Source organism: Chiloscyllium plagiosum, unplaced genomic scaffold (assembly GCF_037043375.1).
Source record: "Chiloscyllium plagiosum isolate Xiang-an unplaced genomic scaffold, Cpla_swu_hap1 HiC_scaffold_31, whole genome shotgun sequence".
Classification (NCBI taxonomy): Eukaryota; Metazoa; Chordata; class Chondrichthyes; order Orectolobiformes; family Hemiscylliidae; genus Chiloscyllium; species Chiloscyllium plagiosum.
Window position 1 is genome coordinate 3,358,276 of NW_028270169.1, and position 19,487 is coordinate 3,377,762.

The 19,487-nt window shown below is 46.1% G+C and overlaps 1 protein-coding gene across 1 annotated transcript in view; it reads left to right on the forward strand.

The window, feature by feature from the left end:
• Window positions 1-3,091: 3,091 nt before the first annotated feature.
• LOC148141843 (pigment epithelium-derived factor-like) overlaps window positions 3,092-19,487 on the forward strand; it is a 74,897-nt gene continuing 58,501 nt past the window's right edge. The window contains exons 1-2 of the mRNA XM_087977139.1: window positions 3,092-3,246; window positions 15,552-15,639. Of these exons, the coding sequence (XP_087833265.1) occupies window positions 15,565-15,639 (75 nt within the window). The 5' untranslated portion in view covers window positions 3,092-3,246; window positions 15,552-15,564. The remainder of the gene's footprint in view (window positions 3,247-15,551; window positions 15,640-19,487) is intronic.

The window sequence follows — 19,487 nt, forward strand, 5'->3', positions numbered from 1 at the left end:
AGGAATAGTGGCCCTCAGGTTAAACCACCACCAGTTGTCTCTCTCTAATGAGAGAGCAGCCCGATGGTCTGGGAAGACCATGGTGTCTTGACTTGCTGGAACGAGGGGAAAATGATACCAGAGTGTGATCAGTGACTGTGCTGATAGTTATCCACCTTGAATCAGGAGTAACCATCAGAGAAGGAGATTTTCACACAAACACATGATTCATAGAAAGATATTATATTGTTGAGCAGCCAAGGTCTATTCCATTGTAATGTTCAGTGGTCGGGTTCTGTGAGGTAATAACAACATCTCATCAGCTTCCTGCCTCACAGGAAACTGAAACTAACACACGGGCACAAACCACATCGACGATAAATGTTATTGTCCATCTGAGCTACCAGGTCACTGTGTTACCACGTAGTTAGGAAGCGTGGCTGATACCCAACTTCCACTGTTCCACAAGTTAGCACAAATGTTTAACAATCCAGTTCAACCACAAAAGGTGATCAGTTTCCATTACACACTGTTATTGAGGGCAAAAGTATTCAGCTTTCATCATGAAGAGGAAAATAAATATTTATTGTAAATACATTTCTTTTAACAATGATGAAGAGAAAAAATCACAATTTTAATTTATACCCCTTTAAAACCCCAAATAAAATAGACAAATACAAACAGTTTGACACATATTATGGGTGGACAGATATAGACTGCGGCAATGATTTTTGTCAACTAAAGGTCCAGCCCACAATGTGGGGAATGTTTTCTGTCAGTTTGTTTGATTTAGCAGAGCTGTTGTCTGCAGTGTGATGGTGATCTTTGATCCAGTAGGTGATTGGACCTCAGGCTTTTCTGTATTAGAATTCTTTCTTTTGAGTCCCTAAGGTTTTGTGTCTTTTACTCACATGGAGAGAAAGGAGACAGAAATATTTTCTTTTTGCCAACATTTAATGTTGCCAACTGCATTGCCAAAACCAGAGATGAACCGATATGAAGGACGTTGCCAGGTGTTTTTTTTCCTTAATTCAATATCTCCTGGTGCCATTGTGCCTTGATAATGTAACAATCTCACCGCTCCAAAAGCAACATAGCTTTGTACAGATGAAAACGTACACCACACTATCCCACTTGATTTTAAGCTGCAAAACTCTCCTGGTATTTCAGTTAAACAGTAGTGTTTAATTTCCAATCCAGATGATACTCCAAAAGAAAACAGATATGGTTTCCTCCAGATGTAACTGCACAAGGACTGGATTTGTTCAGGTTGTACATTGAGCAAATCGGAAACAAAATGTGGAGGGACAATCTATCTCAGTGCATCCTGTACGTGTGATCAGAATGGGGTCTCATTCTTTCAAAGCAAAAAGTGGATGATGTGTTATCCCATTCATTCTAGAACTCCCAGGTAGTGTTGACTGTGACCTACTGGTCAGGAGAAGGCAATTCGGCCCCTCTGGAGGGAGTGAGTGAGGACTGCAGATGCTGGAGGTCAGAGTCGAGAGTATGGTGCTGGCAAAGTACAGCAGGTCAGGCAGCATCTGAGGAGCAGGAGAGTCGATGTTTCCGGCAAAAGCCCTTTATCAGGAACGAGGCTTTTGCCCGAAATGTTGATCTTCCTGCTCCTTGGATGCTGCCTGACCTGCTGTGCTTTTCCAGCGACACACTCTCGACCCCATTCAGCCTCTCAGGCTGGTCTCATCATTCTATTGGATCAAGCCTTAACTTCTCTTTTGTGCCTGCTCTTCATAACTCCCTGGTATTTAAAAAAAACTCTTATCTACCTCCTGTTTAAATATCTTCATTGATCTAGCCACCACAGCTCTCTGGATAAAGAACTCCAGACATTCAGTACCCTCTCTGGGTGAGGAAATTCCTTCATGTCTCAGTTGTAAATGATTGACCCCTGTTTCTGGGACTATATCCCCCTAATTTCAGACTCCCCCACTGACAGAAACATCTTCTCAATATCTCCCGTGTGCAGTCCCCTCAGAAGCTTGTATGCTTCAATAAGATCACACCTCATTCTTTCAGCGAAAACAGAAAGTGCTGGAAAAACTCAGCAGGGCTGGCAGCAGTTGGTATAGAGAGAAACAGAGTTAACGTCTCAGGTCCAAAGGCACTCCTTCAGAATTGACTGTAGTTAGGAAAAGGTTGGTATATATGCTGAAGATTTAGGGTTTGGTGGTGGGTGAGAGTGGGGAGCAATCGATAGGTGGAGGTGGAGCCCAGAGAGAGAGGGAACCACAGCTGAGCAGACAATGAATTGGGTAAAGGTCAGCCTGGAAGATCGAGCTGCTTGTGGAGACCATCAGTGCCTGACAATGGGTTGTTTGTGGTAGCAGTCCATGTGATGACACAGCCTGGTGTGTGGAGGCTGGGGGAAGGACATGGGAAATGGTGCTCTGGCCCTAAAATTATTGAACTCGATATTGAGTCCAGGGGGCTGTCGGGTTTGTAAGTGAAAAATGAGGTGCTGTTACTCCAGCTTATGCTGAGCTTCACTGGAACACTGCAGCAAGCCAGTTCCTGAGACAGACTGAGATGTTGGGCAGGTATTACACTCTCTGTGATGACATGGGAAGGTGATGTGGGCCTGCGGGGAAGCACTGAGAATGGAGGAAGGGTAGACCAGGGTGTTCCAGAGGGAACGGTCCCTGCGGAAGGCTTTAGAAGGAGGGAGAGGGGAAAGGGAACATGAGTTTGGGGATGGAGATGGTGACGATGATCATTTGGATCATTCTTCATCAGGAGCTGAGGTGCAGTGTAGATGGGGCAGTATTGATGCGATAGTGAGTGAAGGAGGGGGCTGTTCCCCAATTTGTACCCTCTTCCTCACTGGGTACTGGATGTTCCCTCTCCCTGGCTGCTGTCACTGCCAGGGGTATGGGCTGGAGGGTTTCACTGAGTTCAGGGACCTACACATTGTCCAATCAGGTTTCCATTCGTTAGGTTTGTCCGCAACTAAAAACTCTCGGAAAGACAGATGCAGCTTTTGTTTGAGTGTTTTCTCCCGCAGTGAGCCTGCCCAGTGGGGTCCCAGCACTTCCTTTCTGGTTAGTTTTGCCAGTGCCTGCGTGGACAGGAAACAGCTTCTCTCTCTCACTGGGATCCCGGGAGATCAAGCGCATTGCTGTTCTCAGCCACGTCGCTGTGTGTGGGTCCGCCAAAGCCCAGCACTCTCCCTCCCTCCCTCCCGAGGTCAGGACAAATATTTACCCAGGATTGGGAGTGGACGCTGCACACCGCTCTGTGCTGAGGCAGGTAAGGAAGGCGCTGAGCAGTTTTACTGTGAAATTACTAAAATCAGAGCAGGGAACGAGAGGAGAGGGAGTTCTGCAGCAGAAAGCTAAGAAACATTTCAAAACTCTTCTCAAAACAAGGGTTGTGCTGAGGGGGCAGTGGACTGACGTTTCCGCATGAGAATTTAAGCCAAAAATCAATTGAGATCAATCTTGGAAAGACAACATTTGAGCTCAATTTGACCATCGGATCAGAGTGAGATTAAATTCCCTGGTACAGTTTGTAATTGAGGACAGATATTATAGGTGGCAGGTGTAGACTGGATTCGGGGACATTTATCTAGCACTTTTACCAAATGATGAAACTTTCCAAAAATGCTTCACAGGAGCTTTCAATGAAATTTTAAGTCCGGGTTCCCTGTTTATTACAAAGACCAGTCTCAGGGCAGTTTGAACATTATCCAACCTTCTAGAAATGTACCAAGTGGGGAGCATCCTGTTGGTGGTGAGTTGGTTTGCCTGCTCCTCCCCAACAGAGTTTGTCTCTCTCCAGAAAATGCTCAGTTGTGACTGTTATAGAACAGATTCAAATGGTTGTCTGAGCAGGGAGAGGTAAAACCATCATGGCTTTGGTAACACATTTATCATCAACTCCTGAAAACAAAAACAAAAAATCCCCAAAAGAATGGTTCAAACAGAAAAATCCCAACTACCTTCATTTTAACAAAACACAAACCAACTCTCCCAGGAATCTTCCTTCCTGAAGGAGACGCTGAGAATGTTCCAGCACAGGAAGCTGGGATCCAAACCCAGGGTTCAAACTGACTGGATAGTGCTTGGATTCATTATGATTCTCTCCAATGAGAGTGGATAGGAAGGGGTTTGATTCAAAGGCTGCTTTTCACCGAGTGTGGCATCAAGGAGCCTGAGCAAATCTGGAATCAATGGGTATCAGGGGGCAAACTCTCCACAGGCTAGAGAGATACCTGGCACACAGGAAGGTGGTTGTGGTTGTTGGAGTCAGTCACCTCAGCTCCAGGACATCTCTGCAGGAGTCCCTCAGAGGAGTGTCCTCAATCCAACCATCTTCAGCTGCTTCATCAATGACCTTCCCTCCACCATAAGGTCAGAAGTGGGGATGTTCGCTGATGATTGCACAGTGTTCAGCACCATTCGTGACTCCTCAGGCACAGGCCATGTTCAAATGCAACAAGACCTAGACAATATCCAGGCTTGTGCTGACAAGTGGCAAGTAATATTTACACCATACAAATGCCAGGCTATGATCATCTCCAACAAGAGAGAATCTAACCACTCGCCCTTAATATTCCATGGTGTTACCATCACTGAATTCCCCCACTATCAACATCCCTGGGCTTACTATTATTCAGAAATTCAACTGGATTCACCACATAAACACAGTGGCTATAGTTTGCCTCCCAAACCTTACTGAGATCTTTGAGAAGGTGACAGGTGGATGAGGGTAAAGTGATTGATGCGGTGTATATAGATTTCAGTAAGGTGTTTGATAAGGTTCCCCACAGTTGGCTATGGCACAAAATAGAGAAGGTGATTTAACGGTTTGGATCAGAAATTGGCTAGCTGAAAGAAGACAGAGGGTGGTGGTTGATGGGAAGAGTTCATCCTGGAGTCCAGTTACTACTGGGGTACTGCAATAATCTGTTTTGGGGCCACTGCATTTTGTCATTTTTATAAATGACTTGGATGAGGGTGTAGAAGGATGGGTTTAGTAAGTTTGCAGATGACACTAAGGTTGGTGGAGTTGTGGATAATGCTGAAGGATGCTGTAGGTTACAGAGACATAGATAAGCTGCAGAACTGGGCTGAGAGGTGATTCACTTTGGAAGGAGTAACAGGAATGCAGAGTACTGGACTAATAGTAAGATTCTTGGTAGTGTAGATGAGCAGAGAGCTCACGGTGTCCAGGTACATAGATCCCTGAAAGTTGCCACCCAGGTTGATAGGGTTGTTAAGAAGGCATATGATGTGTTAGCCTTTACTGGTAGAGGGATTGAGTTTTGGAAACACAAGGTCATGTTGCAGTTGTACAAAACTCTGGTGCGGCTGCACTTGGAGTATTGTGTACAGTTCTGGTCACTGCATTATAGGAAGAATGTGGAAGCTTTGGAAAGGGTTCAGAGGAGATTTACTAGGATGTTGCCTGGTATGGAGGGGAGGTCTTACAAGGAAAGGCTGAGGGACTTGAGGCTGCTTTTGTAAGACAGAAGGTGTGTACCTTCTACCTTCAATAGCAGCAGTGTGTACTATCCACAAGATGCAATACAGAAATTTACCAAAGATTCTTGGACAACAGTTTCCAAACCCATGGCCACTTCCAATCTAGAAAGACAAGGACAGCAGATACATGGGAACACCACCCTCTGCAAGTTCCCCTCAAACCACTTAACATCCTGAGTTGGAAAAATATTGCCATTCCTTCACTGTCACTGGGTCAAAATCCTGGAATTCCCTCCCTAAAGACATTGTGGGTCTACCCTGCAGCACATGGACAGCAGCGGTTCAAGAAGGCAGCTCACCCCCACCTTCTCAAGGAGCAACTAGGGACGGGCAATAAATACTGGGCCCAGCCAGTGATGCCCACGTCATGTGAATATGGGTGAGCAAAATACAATGGGTTGCCAGAGATTTATGAAAAGTTAGTGAAAAGGAAGAGAACATGATTCCATTTTGATCAGATGTATTTCTATATGGCTCAGGTATTTCTCACTAAGATTATTGTTGGCTGTGTGTCAATCCAGGTGATCCACAATCGCTATTAGTTCTTCCAATGTTTTCTCCCAATGTAGGAGCTTCTTATCAAACAAAGTATTGGATACACTAATACATTTAATTCATCAAAATTAAGGAAAGGCTTGATGTGTACATACAGGATCAATGGGATTGGAACAGAATGATTCTAGTTTTGGGACTTCACACACTCTCTCTCACACACTCTCTCTCTCACACTCTCTCTCACACACACTCTCTCTCACACACACTCTCTCTCACACTCTCTCTCTCTCACTCTCTCTCTCTCTCTCTCTCTCTTACACACATTGTTTATGACCCACTGTATATAGACTGAGTGGGAGCAAATTACTGCAGATGCTGGAATCTGTACTGAAAACAACAAATGCTGTAGATCACACCGTGTCAGACAGCACCTGTGTAGAGACAGCAAGCTAATGTTTTGAGTCTAATGATTATTTGTCAGAGCCATCTAGACTCGAAACATGAGCTTGTTGTCTGTCCATGTAAATAGAGTGGACTCTGCCCAGTTCCCCTGGCAAAGATCTGTTGTTAGCTAAACACAAGGACTGCAGATGCTGGAAACCAGAATCTAGATTAGAGTGGTGCTGGAAAAGCACAGCAGGTCAGGCAGCATCCGAGGAGCAGGAAAATCGATGTTTTGGGCAAAGCCCTTCATCAGGAATAAAGGCAGGATGCCTGCAGAGTGGAGGGATAGACTCACTGAGATTCTTGTAGAGAGAGGAGGAAAACATCTTCAAGGCAGGCATCCTTGCAAGAGGATTCGCAGTCGGGTTAAAATCAACAAGGTAAAAACGAGCGTTGTTGTTAATTGCAGTTGTATTCTTGTGAAGGAAGAGCAGAGTCTTCAGTGTCACTATTGGGGAGCTACAGCTGCCTGAGTTAGGTTGGACCAGTCTCCCGCCTGCCTCCCTGTTTACTGCTGGTTACTGACTCCATGGTGGGAGTCAATCCCTTTGGACACCTGCCCTTAAAATGTTCTCACCTGCAGCCAGCAGAAATCCTGAGAGAAGAAAGTGCCACAGTGGGTTTCAGGGTGGGGGACTGAGGGGTGAGTGTGCAGTGTTAAGGCTGTAATAGTCCCAGCTCTCTCAAAGCAATATGTGAGCTAGGCTGAAACTGTGCTGCTCTTTCTAAAGTTAACTTCGTGAACTGGGAATCAAACAGGCACTAACAGCTTCAGCTAATAAATGTGTTTATGGAAAGTTTAGATCCTTGAGCTAACTGCCAGGCGGCAGAAATATATTTAAGAGTCAGGCAACATTCCATTTCTCAAAACTATGATCAATCGAAACTCTAACATTTCCAAAATTGAAATCTAACATTTTAACTGGGGTTTAGCTTCTATTTAATCCTAAATCTTTTCTGATGGATTTTCAGGTTGAAACATTATATTTTCATTCTGAATACTGTTTGATCATTAACCCAGTTATTTCATTCGAACTGCAGCCTCTGACCAAACAGTGGATAGTCAGTCAACCCCCAGTCAAGCAAACAGAAATTGCTGGAAAAACAGTGTCTGTAGAGACTCTTCATTGGAGATCACTGGACTTGAAATGTGTCTCTTTGTGTTCTCTCTCTAGAGAAGCTGCCAGACCTGCTGAGTCTCTCCAGTAGTTTCTGTTTCTGTTTCAGATTTCCAGCACTTGCACTTCCTTGTTTTATTGATGAGATGAGACTGGGTGAAAAGGTTACATTGTGAAGATGATTTGAATGGACTGGGTTTAAAAAGGTACAGGGTGGGATAGATCTAAAACATGGAGCAGCAGCAGGCCATTCAGCCCATCAGGCCTGACACCTTTTCAGGATGATTACAGCTGATCATGTTAGTTTAAATTCTGCACCCCCCTCCCCCCACTCCCACTCCCATTTCTCTCTCTGCCTCACAAGAATCTCTTCACCTTAGAACCATAGAATCCCTACAGTGTGGAAACAGGCCGTTCAGCCCAATTGGTCCAGACTAGCCTTTGAAGAGCATCCCACCAGCTCGATCCCTGGACCCCATCCCTGCATTTCCCATAGCTAATGCCCCCCAGCCTGCACATCCCCGACACTATGGGCAATTTAGCATGGTCAATCCACCTAATCTAGCTTTGGAAAATATTCAATATCCTACCCTTACCACCCTGTGAGGCAGTGTGTTCCTACCCACTGAGAAAACCAACTCCCCTCATCTCCTTGCCAAAAGGCTGATTCCTAATTCGGAAACATTGCTCCCTAACTCAGCATGCCCCCAGAAGAGGAAACATCCTTCCCACATCCACTCTGTCAAGACCACGCAGAGGCTTATAGACTTCAATCATGACACCCTTACTATCTGGCCAGAAGATACAGGAACAGAAACAGGCCATTCAGCCCATTGATTCTCCTCCACCATTCAATGAGATCATGACCAATCTGAGAATCCTCATTTCTAAGGTCCTGCCTTTGCCTCATAACCTTGATTCTCTTACAAAGAGAGTTTTAATTAGTAATGTATGCTTCTACATGTGATGGTACTTACTTTTGTGTTCATTTCCTGTTGTAATAAAGGATAACATGTCATTAACCTTCTCAGCTACTTGCTGTGGTTGCAGACTATCTTCTGTGACTCAACAGCTTGGACCTTGGACCCTGCAGGCACTCTCTGACCCACTTTTAGTCTTTCTATCAAAGTGAACAACTTCACATTTTCCTGCATCATACTCCATCTGCCACACTCACTTACTCCATCTCTATCCACCTTCTTTATCCTTATATCCACTTCACAAAGATGTGTGTATCTTTGACCCAGTCTCCTTTCTTTCAAACTGAAAGTAAAACTCAATCATATTGTGATCACTACTACTTTGAGATGTGTTTATTTAAGATCATCCCTGAATCCTCTCTTCTTACCAAGTCTCATATAATCTGCTCGCTAGTTGCTTCCAAAATGTACTACTCTGAAACACTGACTTGAAAGCATTTTCTGAATCCCTCCCCCAGACTGCCATTTCCAATCTGACTTGTTCTGTTGAAGAATTGATTAAAATTAGCACTGTCCTTTTCTAACAGGGTATGGTGAAGAACCCTAGTCATATTAGTGAGGAAACGGTGCCCTGGAGATTGGAGCTGGTGCATGGGAGCAGGATTGGAACTAACACAGCCGGGTCTACATTGGGAATCTCACCCCCTCCCTTTCCAGAGGCATCTTGAACTAGATCTCTGGAGCCTTGCTTATCTCTGGCTGTGAGGCTGAGGGAGTGAGCAATGATTACAGCTGCATTGTCTGGCTCTGCCTCTGTCTCTGCTCAGTAAATACGACCTTTGACCTGAAGGTTGTGTAATGTCTGGGTCAGTGTCCATTGTCCTAGAGCCCAGCTCAGGACCTGAGGCAGTGAAAAGGCAGGGCAGCTGATTGACTGGTCCTGGGGACACATTTAGCTGCTGGGGTTCAGCACCTTGTAACAGTCACAGTAATTCTTCAAAAGACTCCTTCAGCTGGGGAATATGACTCTGGGCTGTTGTAATATCAAAAGTTAAATTGAAATGGTTTGAAGTGGACAGTCTCAGTAAAGTCAACATTACACAATTGATCTCCATAAAGCAACTTAAAGTTGACACACATCTCAGTGCACTTCACCCATGTGTCACATGGAAAGATAGGGCTTGGACTAACCAAATATCAGTGGTGTCACCAAAAATATAGCTAATGTTTTAGGTTTTACAGAGGATTGGAAAGGAAGGGAAGGAAAGGTAAGATTTTTGGAGTGTCTAACCTTTCTGGATCACCTTGGAAACTGTGTAGTGACTGATCAATCTGCACGAAACACCAATGAGCTTTTCAGTCAGGCTGGACCACATATAACATCAGGAGAGAGTTAGGACTGCAGATGCTGGAGATCAGGGTCGAGAGAGTGGTGCTGGAAAAGCACAGCAGGTCAGGCAGCATCTGAGGAGCAGGCGAATCAACGTTTCAGGCATAAGCCCTTCATCAGGAATATGGGCGGGGGGATGAGAGATAAATGGGAGGGGGGTGGGCCTGTGGGGGGAAGGTAGCTGGGAATGTGATAGGTAGATGAAGGTGGGGGAGAAGGTGATAGTCAGAGAGGAGGGTGGAGTGGATAGGTGATAGACAGGTCAGGAGGGTGGTGCCGAGTTGAAAGCTTGGGACTGGGATAATGTGGGGGGAGGGGAAATGAGGAAACTGTTGAAATCCACGTTTATGCTGTGTGGTTGCAGGGTCCCAAGGTGGAATATGAGGCATTCTTCCTCAAGGCGTCAGGTGGTTAGGATTTGGAGATGGAGGAGGCCCAGGACCTGCATGCCCTTGATGGAGTGGGAGGGGGAGTTGAAGTGTTCAGCCACGGGGCGGTGAGGTTGCTGGGTGCGGGTGTCTCAGAGATGTTCTCTGAAACGATCCACAAGAAGGCGTCCTGTCTCCCCGATGTAGAACCCTTGCCAGGTTCACGCCACCACCACCCTACTCTCCTTGCTTGGCACCTTCCCGGCCACCACAGGAATTGCAAAACCTGGGCTCACCACCCCCCCCCCCTCACCTCCATCCAAGGCCCCAACGGATCCTTCCACATCCATTAGAAATTTACCTGTACCTCTACCAATGTCATGTACTGTATCCGTTGCACCCGATGTGGTCTCCTGTACATCGGGGAGAAAGGACGCCTCCTTGTGGATTGTTTCAGATTGTTTCAGAGAACCAATGCCACCAACCCATGGCTGAACACTTCAGCTCCTCCTCCCACTCTGCCAAGGACATGCAAGTCCTGGGCCTCCTCCATCGCCAAACCCTTACCACCTGATGTGTGGAGGAAGAATGCCTCATCTTCTGCCTTGGGACCCTCCAACCACACAGCAATCAATGTGGATTTCACCAGTTTCCTAATTTTCCCTCCCCCCATCTTATCCCAGTCCCAGCCTCCCAACTCGGCACCGCCCTCATGACCTGTCCTACTTGTCCATCTTCCTTCCCACCTATCCACTCCAGCCTCCTCTCTGACCTATTACCTTTACCCCCACCTCCATTCACCTATTGCACTCTCAGCTACCTTCTCCCCAGCCCCACCCCCATCCCATTTATCTCTCCACCCTCGAGACTCCCAGCCTCATTCCTGATGAAGGGCTTATGCCTGAAATGTTGATTCTCCTGCTTATCGGATGCTGCCTGACCTGCTGTGCTTTTCCAGCACCACATTCTCGGCACACATATAACATAACTGGCCCTTGGTATGGATTGTTACTGGACATCTAGCAATGTATAGAGTGGTTTCTGGAAGGTATGGAATTATGGGTATTGTAGCCACCATTACTGAACTTTTACATGTCAAACACCAGCTTCGAGAAGAGGTGGAACTGATCGATCTACCATCCAAACCTGAGAGAGATTCCCGGAGAGTGCTGAGGATGGGACAGGGGTGACTGTCAGGGAAGGAGAGATTCAAAGTATGAGTTTGGGGGGAGGGGGGGGGGAGGTATAGCTGAATGATAAAGGACATTGGAAAGACAGGGAGAGTGAGGCCGTGCAGGTATTTAAAGAGGGGTTTTGGAGGATGATAACAACAGTCACTGCTGTAATATAGGAAATCCTAACACCAATTTGCAGACAGTAAGATCCTAAAAAGAGCATCTGATAATCACACGTTCTTCTTTTTTAAGTGTTGGTCAAGGGAAAGGTAGGAGCCCAGACATTGAGCAGAGCTGCTTCCACAGCTTCCAAGTAATAAAAAAGAACAAAGAACAAAGAAAATCTACAGCCCTGGAACAGGCCCTTCAGCCCTCCAAGCCTGAGCCGATCCAAATCCACTGTCTAAACCTGTCGCCCAATTCCTAAGTATCTGTATCCCTCTGCTCCCCACCTACTCATGCATCCGTCCAGACGCATCTTAAATGAATCTACCGTGTCTGCCTCTACCACCTCTGCTGGCAACACGTTCCAGACGCCCACCACCCTCTGTGTAAAGTACCTGCTGCGTGTATCCCCCTTAAACTTCCCACCTCTCACCCTGAAAGCATGACCTCTCGTTACTGAATCCCTCACCCTGGGAAAACGCTTGTCTCTATCCACCCTGTCTATACCCTTCATGATTTTGTAAACCTCAATCAGGTCCCCCCTCAATCTCCTTTTTTCGAATGAAAATAAACCTAATCTACTCAACTCCTTCATAGCTAGCACCTTCCACACCAGGCAACATCCTCATAAACCTTCTCTGCACCCTCTCCAAAACGTCCACATCCTTTTGGTAATGTGGCGACCAGAACTGTACACAGTATTCCAAATGCGGCCGAACCAACATCTTGTACAATTTTAATATGAAATGTCATACAATCTTTTCAATCCACCTGAGAGTTCACTCCCTCAACACTGCCCCCTGTCTGTGCAGCAGTCTCTCAGTTATTGTGATAATAGACAATAGACAATAGGTGCAGGAGGAGGCCATTCTGCCCTTCGAGCCTGCACCACCATTCAATATGATCATGGCTGATCATCCTTAATCAGTATCCTGTTCCTGCCTTGTCTCCATAACCCTTGATCCCATTATCCTTGAGAGCTCTATCCAACTCTTTCTTAAATGAATCCAGAGACTGGGCCTCCACTGCCCTGTGGGGCAGAGCATTCCACACAGCCACCCCTCTCTGGGTGAAGAAGTTTCTCCTCATCTCTGTCCTAAATGGTCTACCCCGTATTTTTAAGCTGTGTCCTCTGGTTTGGCACTCACCCATCAGCGGAAACATGTTTCCTGCCTCCAGAGTGTCCAATCCTTTAATAATCTAATACGTCTCAATCAGATCCCCTCTCAGTCTTCTAAACTCAAGGGTATACAAGCCCAGTCGCTCTAATCTTTCAACATAAGATAGTCCCGCCATTCCAGGAATTGACCTCGTGAACCTACGCTGCACTCCCCCAATAGCCAGAATGTCTTTCCTCAAATTTGGAGACCAGAACTGCCCACAATATTCCAGGTGTGGTCTCACCAGGGCCCTGTACAGCTGCAGAAGAACCTCTTTGCTTCTATACTCAATCCCTCTTGTTATGAAGGCCAGCATGCTATTAGCCGTCTTCACTACCTGCTGTACCTGCATGCTTGCCCTCATTGACTGGTGTACAAGAACACCCAGATCTCTTTGTACTGCCCTTTTACCTAACTTGACTCCATTTAGGTAGTATTCTGCCTTCCTGTTCTTGCCACCAAAGTGGATAACCACACATTTATCCACATTAAACTGCTTCTGCCATGCATCTGCCCACTCACCTAACCTGTCCAGGTCACCCTGTAATCTCCTAACATCCTCCTCACATTTCACCCTGCCACCCAGCTTAGTATCATCAGCAAATTTGCTAATGTTATTACTAATACCATCTTCTACATCATTAATGTATATTGTAAAAAGCTGTGGTCCCAGCACTGATCCCTGCGGTACCCCACTGGTCACTGCCTGCCATTCCGAAATGGAGCCGTTTATCACTACTCTTTGTTTCCTATCAGCCAACCAACTTTCAGTCCAAGTTAGTACTTTGCCCCCAATACCATGATCCCAGCTGATCTTAATACTGGGCGAATCAGATCTCAGGCTGAAACGAGCTGGAGAGATCATTTATTTTTCTTGGTTTTAACAAGGTGATCTTTAGCTGGAACAAGCCCAATGCTGGAGATGTGGGTTAAACAATGAAACGGAAGTTTGTTACGCAACAGAAATGAAGATAAAACAGAATAAACCAAACTATTAACATACACAGATGTGTAACAATTTCACAACAGAAGGTAAAATACAATCCCATTAATCCTAGCAACACTTTGTGATCACATCATAGAGAATTCCTGTCTCGATCACATCCATGGGGATTACCTTAACAGTAACCTCAATTGCCAGGCTTGAGAAGCTGATAACCTCTGCCTGGAGTCTTCACACAGTGAGAATGTGGAGGTCCTGGTGTTGGACTGAGGTGGACAAAGTCAGAAATCACATGACACCAGGCTATAATCCAACAGGTTTATTTAAAATCACAGGCTTTCAGAGCATTGCTCCTTCACCCTGATGCAGAACTCTGAAAGCTTGTGATTTTTAAATAAACCCGTTAGCTATAACCTGGTGATGTGTGACTTTGGACTTTGGCACACAGCTCGGCTCAGAACATCTCAGCTTCAAAAACTCCTTTCACCAAAAACAGTCCAGCTAGAACTTTAACACCTTACACGGAGGTAATCTGTTCCTTAAACAGGAGCAACTTTTTAACACATCCTCCTTCAGCAAACTCTTCTACATTACAAGCCAAACAGAAAGGTTTCTTCAAGCTATGGGCATTTCCCAAAGCCAAAGGAATTCTGGGATTTTCTCATTGAAAATGCATACCACAGTTTACTTTGTTCACTTGTATAAATATTCCCAAAGAAAATACTCTCCAGGAGGTCTCACTCACATAATACACCATAAAAGAAATCATCAGGACTGTAGAAGTACTTAGACGTTAATCATTAAACCTCTTCAAACACACAATGATCCCTCATGCCACTACTTCAAAATCCAAATGGACAAAATAAATGATTCTATAGAAATTACACAGCACTGACCCTCCGATAGTGCAGCACTCCCTCAGCACTGACCCTCCGACAGTGCGGCGCTCCCTCAGCACTGACCCTCCGACAGTGTGGCACTCCCTCAGTACTGACCATCCGACAGTGCGGCGCTCCCTCAGCACTGACCCTCCGACAGTGTGGCACTCCCTCAGTACTGACCATCCGACAGTGCGGCGCTCCCTCAGCACTGACCCTCCGACAGTGTGGCACTCCCTCAGTACTGACCATCCGACAGTGCGGCGCTCCCTCAGCACTGACCCACCGTCAGTGCGGCGCTCCCTCAGCACTGACCCTCCGACAGTGCGGCACTCCCTCAGCACTGACCCTCCGACAGTGCGGCGCGCCCTCAGCACTGACCCTCCGACAGTGCGGCGTTCCCTCAGCACTGACCCTCTGACGGTGTGGCACTCCCTCAGCACTGACCCTCCGACAGTGCGGTGCTCCCTCAGCACTGACCCTCCGACAGTGCGGCACTCCCTCAGCACTGACCCTCCGACAATGCAGTGCTCCCTCAGCGCTGACCCTCCGACAGTGCGGCATTCCCTCAGCACTGACCCTCTGATAGTGCAGCGCTCCCTCAGCACTGACCCTCTGACAGTGTGGCACTCCCTCAGCACTGACCCTCTGACAGTACAGCGCTCCCTCAGCACTGACCCTCTGACGGTGTGGCACTCCTTCAGCACTGACCCTCTGACAGTGCGGCACTCCCTCAGCACTGACCCTCTGACAGTGCAGCGCTCCCTCAGCACTGACCCTCTGACAGTGCGGCACTCCCTCAGCACTGACCCTCTGACAGTGCTGCACTCCCTCAGCACTGATCCTCTGACAGTGCGGCACCCCCTCACTGTCGGGAGTGTTTGAGTTGCTGAGTGAGAGGTGGAGAGGCACGTTGCTGCTCCTGATGAAGAGGATTCTGTTTGGAGTGGCTACGGATTTGTCCACTGTGAACACTGGCCGGACTCATCAACTTTTTCTGATTTGCCCTTAGCCCTGACTACAGGATGAAGATTCTCACTGCATTGTTGTTCCTGGGCACTGTCAGAATCTCGTCAAGCCAAGAGGAACATTTCTCTTTGGTAAGTGGTTGTTAAGTGTCTAGAAACTGCCTGTGTGCTCCACACCAACCTTTCCCTCCTGGCGCTATGCCAATGCACATGGTGTATTTCGACAAGAGGAAACCCACTCTCAGTGATGGGCCGTTGAGTTGGTGTGTTCATTGAGAATCTGTGTGATGCCCAGAGTGCCCAACTCCCAGTGTGTCCCATGCCAGCCCCTACCCCATCCCAGCCCCTAGCCCATGCCAGCCCCTAGCCCATGCCAGCCCCTACCCCATGCCAGCCCCTAGCCCATGCCAGCCCCTACCCCATTGCCTGCTCCTGCTGTCACTGTCCACAAACAAAACCCAAAAGGATTGCAGAGGCTGGAAATCAGAAACCCAAATCAGAAATCATGGTAAAACTCAGTAGGCCTGGCAACATCTGGGGAGAGAAATCAGAGTTAACGCTTAGGGTTCAGCGACCCTTTGTCTGAAGTGACTGGAGCTGGGAAATGGTTGGTATAAAGGTTGAAAATTGGGTGGGATGGGGAGGGGAGACAATAAAATAGCCCAGAGAGAACAAAGGCGGGGCAGACAAAGGGATGGGTAAAGGTCATTCTGAGGGAAACCAATCGCTGCTAATGGGGACATTTAGCAGCTGCCAATGGGCTGCTTTTGGTAGCAGCCCATGTGACAAAAAGGCCTGATGTGTGGGCATGTGGAGTAAGGGCATGGGAGAAGGTGCTCAGGCTCCAAAAGTGTTTGAACCCGAGACTGAAAGTTGCAGGGTTCCCAAGTGGGAAATGAGGTGCTGTTCTTCCAGCTTGTGCTGAGTTTCCCTGGAGCACTGCAGCAAGCCTGAGGCTGAGACGTTAGCCAGGGAACAGGGTCGGGTGTTAAAGTGACAGGGGAAACTGGAAGCTCAGAACAGAACCTAGATGTTGAGTGAAGCTGTCACTCAGTCTGCATTCCCTCCCCAGTGTACATCAGACCAATATAGAGCTTCCTGTCAATCCAAACCCCCTCCCCCCACCCCATCTACCGCATAAAAAACAACCCTTTCCTAGCCAAGACCAGTTCTGAGGAAGGGTCTTTGGACCCCAAACATTAACTCTGATTTCTCTGCACAGATGCTGCCAGACCTGCTGAGTTTTATCCAGCAAATTTCTGTTTCTGTTCCTGGTATAACTGTGTTCAGTTTGTTCAGTGCACTCCGGAAAGACAGACTGACCTTCATCGAGGAAGTGCACTGTACGCAGACTGTGACAGAAAAGAATTAAATAATGTTTAGAGAAAACACAGACCAGCTTTGTAAGTTTAGAAGGTCAAAGGTTGAGCTGATAAAAGTGGTTGCAATGTTTAAGCATTCAATCAGGAAGATCTTTCTAGAATGTGGGGCAGCAAGTTAAAATTGAAACCGGCTGGTTCAGGGTGTGGTCAGGATTGAAGGCCCTTACGCAGCACATTGCAAGTTTGGAACTTTCTCCTCCTAAAAAAAAACCCACCGAGGATTCAGGGAGTCAGTTGAAAAGTTGAAAGCTGAGCTTTCCGTGTTTTTGTTGGATAGGGTGAATTCCAGACTGTGGAAGAGAGCTTGAAAGTGCAATTGGAGATCAGACACAATGGGGTTGTATAACAGGCACATTCCAGTGATGGCTATATCTGAAGCACTGTGTTAAAACTGAAATGTCAGAACACTTGCAGTTTGCTCTCGTTTTGTGCAGTTAAGATCCAAAGCTGTGCAGGCTCAGGGCCAGTACATCCTCCTGCGGATCTGATCACTGGATCGAGCTGCATTTCTGTCTTATTCAATGTGAATGAAATAAATGATGGAATGAGAAATCTATCCATTGATCAGCACAGTCCAGAGGGGGACTGTTTGGCAACTCCATCAAAAAGTTGACACAAGTACCACCGCACCAGGGACCCCGGTTCAATCCCAGCCTCAGGCGACTGTGCGTGTGGAGTTTGCCCATTCTCCCTTGTATCTGTGTGGGTTTCCTCCAGGTGCTCCGGTTTCCTCCCACAGTCCAAAAATGTGCAGGTTAGGTGGATAGGCCATGGGAAATACAGGTGTGGACAAAGTTAGAAGTCTCATGACTCCAGATTATAGTCCAACAGGTTTATTTGAAATCATCAGGTGCTCCTTCATCAGGTGAAGTGGAGGGAAGCACATAGGCACAGAACCTGTGGAAAGTGACATATTGAGACTTCTATAACTAACCAGAGAGATCAGGAGACACTCTCACCCCTGAAAGCATCAGTGCTGTGGCCTTAGTGAGACACTGTCTTTATTCATGATTTAAATAGCAGCATAAAAAAGTACACGTCCAAATCCATCAAAGAAATTACCACAAAAGTAAAGACAACAAAATAACAGAGACATTGACCAATGAGAAGTGAAGGAGTGAAAATGCCTGTTTCACTCCAAGTGAGTATGAAGATATTAACTGTGCACCAAAAACCCACATGTCCTTTAAATATTGGGAAGCTAGGAAAAGTATGTGCTGCAAGAACTTTTGGATTCAGGTAAACAAATCATAAAATAATGAACAGAAAGGAAATAAAATTACAAAAGTTAACAGAATGTTACCTTTTATAATGAAAGGATGAATGGAGCTAAGTAAAGAGTCAGAGATTATATTAGATTAAAGGACTTGGCTGGTGAGGATGCTGAAATGAATGAGGAAGCTCAGGATTGAGAGCAAGTAGGAACCAGCAAAGGAGAACCAAGAAACTGATAAAGAGAAAGGGAATGCAAACTCATGAGAAACATGAAGGCAGACTGTAAAAGCTTCTTTCTGTATGTGAAAATGAGACAGGACATGTATGAGCCCAATACAGCTGGAGAGAGGATCATTGATAATGGAGCACAGGGTAATGGCAGGAAAATGAAACAATTACTTTATACCTGTCATCATGAAAGGTGATACAGAAAATCTCCCACAAATGCCAAGCAAGCAAGGAACTTCTGAAACTGAGGAACTAAAATAAATTAGTGTTTGTAAAGTGTTAGCATTTGAAAAGTTAACACTCAAACAAGAATGGTATAATTGGGTTGGGTACACATGGATTTACAAAAGGAAAATTATATTTGATAAACTTGTTGGGGATTATAAGAATGTTACTTGTAGCATTGATAAAAATGAGCCAATGGATGTGGCTGGTAATATAGAACACATGGGGTCCATGTAATATACTGGCACGGATTGAGAATTGGTTAACAGACAGTAAAGAGATAATTCCACGATTAACAGATTGATGGGCAGTATGAACTTGGAGCAGTAGGTAATTCAGCCCCTTGAGCCTGCTTTGCCGTTTGATATAGTCATGGCTGATATCACCCCAGTCGCAACTTGACTTTCCTGCCTATTCTCCATAACACTTCAACCCATTACTAACTAAAAATCTGTCTATATCCTCCTTAAATTTACTCAATATCCCAGCATCCATAGCAATGTGGGGTAGTGATGTACACAGATTCACAACCCATTGAGAGAAGTAACTTTTCCTATCTCTATTTTAAATCTGCCACCCCTTATCCTAAAACTATGACCTCCCTTGAAGAAACATCTGCCCTAATCACCTTTAGCATCTTATGTACTTCAAGTAGATCTCCTCTCATTCTTCTAAACTCCAGAGTTTGGGGCCTAAACTGCTCAATCTCTGAACCACCTCTCATACAACTACATTCCTCAAGTCAGGGGGACCAAAATGGTGTGGTCTCACTAATGCTTTGTCCAGCTGAAACATACTTCCCAATTTTTATATTCTATTCCTTTAACAATAAATACCAAAATTCCATTTGCCTTCCTTATTACCTACTGTAGCTGTTTACAGAGTTTACAGCAATTCATGCATAAGGTCACCCACATCCTTCTACATTAA